Here is a 2,772-nt window from a genome sequence, read left to right as displayed (position 1 = left end):
CTAGTATATAGGTAGCCTACACCAATACAGTTGTGCATCCGGTCTTCCATATGGAACCCGCAATAACATTGATCACTGTTGCGCATGACTGATGAGATATCACAGAATATTCATTGCTTTTTTATCTCTTTCCTGTGAATATGATTCTCTCTCTCCCCCTCTCCTCCTTGTCAGATTTTTTGTTTTGCATTGCTTTGTTTTTCGCACTCGTTTACATACTTATTAATTTACACATAGTGTACTATTCGATGAGGGTCTACCACGGCAGGCAAAACTTTCACAGCCCGTGCACACACTCACTGATGAACGTGCACGAATCGAATCGTCGCGAGCGGAGGCCACAGAACTCTTGGTGGAGGCACGAGCGGAGTAAGCATAGACGCATTACTAGCGGTTTCATTGAATTTAATTGCGAAAAGCCACAGGCTTTCGTGTAAATAAAAAATACGCGAGCGGGAAGAACTACTTAGTACTCGAGCGTGCGTTTTATCGCCACCGCAGCCATATTGGCGTACCCTGTCATCGTCTGTTTACCGGATGTAGTTCGCGGGGTTCGCCAAGTGGCGGCCTGTGTGCAATCAAGCGAGGAGCTGGACTAGAGTTTTTGTGACCCTGCACCACAAAACAAACAAAAAGTCGCCAGACATGAATTTTTAGTTAAGACTATATTCTGAAAGAGCAGACTTTAAGGTTTAAAATGATGTATAACTCAAATCAAATGGACTCTCCTTACCTATCTAAATATTGGAAAGAAAGCACAAACTCAGGAAAAGTGTGAACTGAGAAAAGAGGCTCTGAAGTACAGTGTCTATTCCAGCGCTTAATCTTTACCAAACCGTGCTGGCTGTGCGATGAATGGGACAAAAAAACAGGAAGTAAACCACCCGAGTAACAACAATGAAGGGATTAAAACTGAAATTAAACATGCCTCATTAACACATTCTGTCCATAATTAATGTCAACTTTCAAAGCAGTAGCACTATCTTTTCAAAAGTTATTAGAGTTGAAAGTGAAGAGTGTCTACAAGGTTTTTCAGAAATGAAAAAGGGACTCTAAAGACACACCTAATCACACTATTCTACCAAAAATGTTCGAGATAAACTGCTAAAAAACACATTTTCCCGCCCGTTTCATGACCCCAAATTTTAGCATAACGTAAAAGAAGACTTGTTCTTTCAGAAAATATGAAAAAGTCAAGATCGGCTAGGTTGACCCATTTTACTTATTTTCAGTCCTCACGCAATATCAGTGTGTGCGACTTTTTGTTCGTTTTGTGATGCATGGTCACATTTATTCGGCGACTGCAGACAGACGGACAAAGCACATCCCCCTCTACAGTTCCGTGGATTGCCCCCCCCCCCCCCCAATCACGTACGCTACCGGTAACTGATGACATTTAACACATAACAAGCTGAAACGCCGAAAGTGACAGCGTCTAAAATATTACTTTGAACGACCACACAGTATGCAGTCTCCCCACACAGAATAGGCATTCTTAATATACGGTTGATTGGTGGACTTGCTCAAAAGCAATATTCTTGCCCATGATGGCAACCTGAAACACAAAAATGCTTTTGAAAGACAATGAAGTTCTTTAGGTGATAAAGGCAGCTGTAATGGAGGCAGTGGAACTTAAGCTGAATGAGGTGCTCACTCGCCTCGGGCAGCGGGAGGTAAAGTGCTGGACCTTGAAAACGAGATCGACAGACGACAGGTGTGAAAAGGAAACTGAGCATCTGAAAAAAAGAAAGTGAATCGCATAGACAACAGTCAGCTTCTCTCAAAAGGAAACTGGATGAACAAGAACAATACTCCAGACGAAACTGTGTGAGATTTTTCGGAAGTCCAGAGGCAGAGGGTAAACCGGAAGATACCGACGAGACCATCATGCACATTGCTCGAAAGACAATGGGTGTTGATCTTCCCCCTTATGCGATAGACAGAAGTCACCGTATCCGGCGGATGAATCCCCCTCCTGAAGGTGCTGCTCAGAAACCAAGACCAATCATTGTGAAATTCACGTCATACAAGTACCGCCAACTTCTGTTCAGCAACAAAAGAAAGCTCAAGGAAGCCAGAGGGCAAAACAAGGGCATCAGCCTGCACGAGGATTTCACCGATGCAAGAAGAGCTCTTCTCTGGGAAGCATTTCAGCACATGAAGACGCCGAACAGCAAGATACAGCACGCGTGGACCATGAACGGGCGAGTGTATGTTGTGTTGAACTCTGCAGACGGACATTCCACGAAGAAAGTGATCCATTCCAGAAGAGACCTAGATATGTTTTAAAACCTAAAAAAAAAAAAAAAAAAAAACTACTTTTAAACTTGCATTCACAAAATGTATTCTGTTTTCAACATTTTGATGAAAAAATATCGAAATCTCCAGGTGTAACAGACTGTCGTTCTATCATTCTCTCATCTTTTATGATTATGTTTTGAATGATTGTGCGGCATTATTTATCATTTGGTGTGTATGTGTGTGTGTGTGTGTGTGTGTGTGAGCGTAATTTTAAGTGTGTATTGTGTATGTGTGTTGTGATGGTGCCTGACAAAAAAAATCACTCTTACAATCTCTGAAATCATATGATATGAAAGGAGTATCTCAATATCCATCTCCATCAAATGACAATAACGATGAAGACTTTGAACCCTCGCATGCCTTTTGTATTCCTGACGAATTTAACATAAATGGAATTATGTCTGAAAAATCATTTTCTTACCTGCAGGTGAATTGTAGAAATATGAATAAAAATCTTAATAATATCATCTC

General features: G+C 41.5%; 1 protein-coding gene across 1 annotated transcript; it reads left to right on the top strand.

Moving 5' to 3' along the window:
• The first annotated feature begins 1,908 nt into the window (after window positions 1–1,908).
• On the top strand, window positions 1,909–2,289 carry LOC140238503 (uncharacterized). Its single transcript, XM_072318409.1, has one exon. It carries the CDS (start codon window positions 1,909–1,911, stop codon window positions 2,287–2,289), a length of 381 nt encoding a protein of 126 aa, XP_072174510.1.
• The last annotated feature ends 483 nt before the right edge of the window (window positions 2,290–2,772 follow it).

This window comes from Diadema setosum, chromosome 15 (genome assembly GCF_964275005.1).
Source record: "Diadema setosum chromosome 15, eeDiaSeto1, whole genome shotgun sequence".
Taxonomy (NCBI): Eukaryota; Metazoa; Echinodermata; class Echinoidea; order Diadematoida; family Diadematidae; genus Diadema; species Diadema setosum.
Note: the sequence above shows the minus strand (reverse complement) of the source record. Positions and strands in the feature narration are given on the sequence as shown.

What these genes read in the sequence shown, in the direction of transcription:
- LOC140238503 (XM_072318409.1), top strand. Translation starts at nt 1,909, where the DNA reads ATGGGTGTTGATCTTCCCCCTTATGCGATAGACAGAAGTCACCGTATC.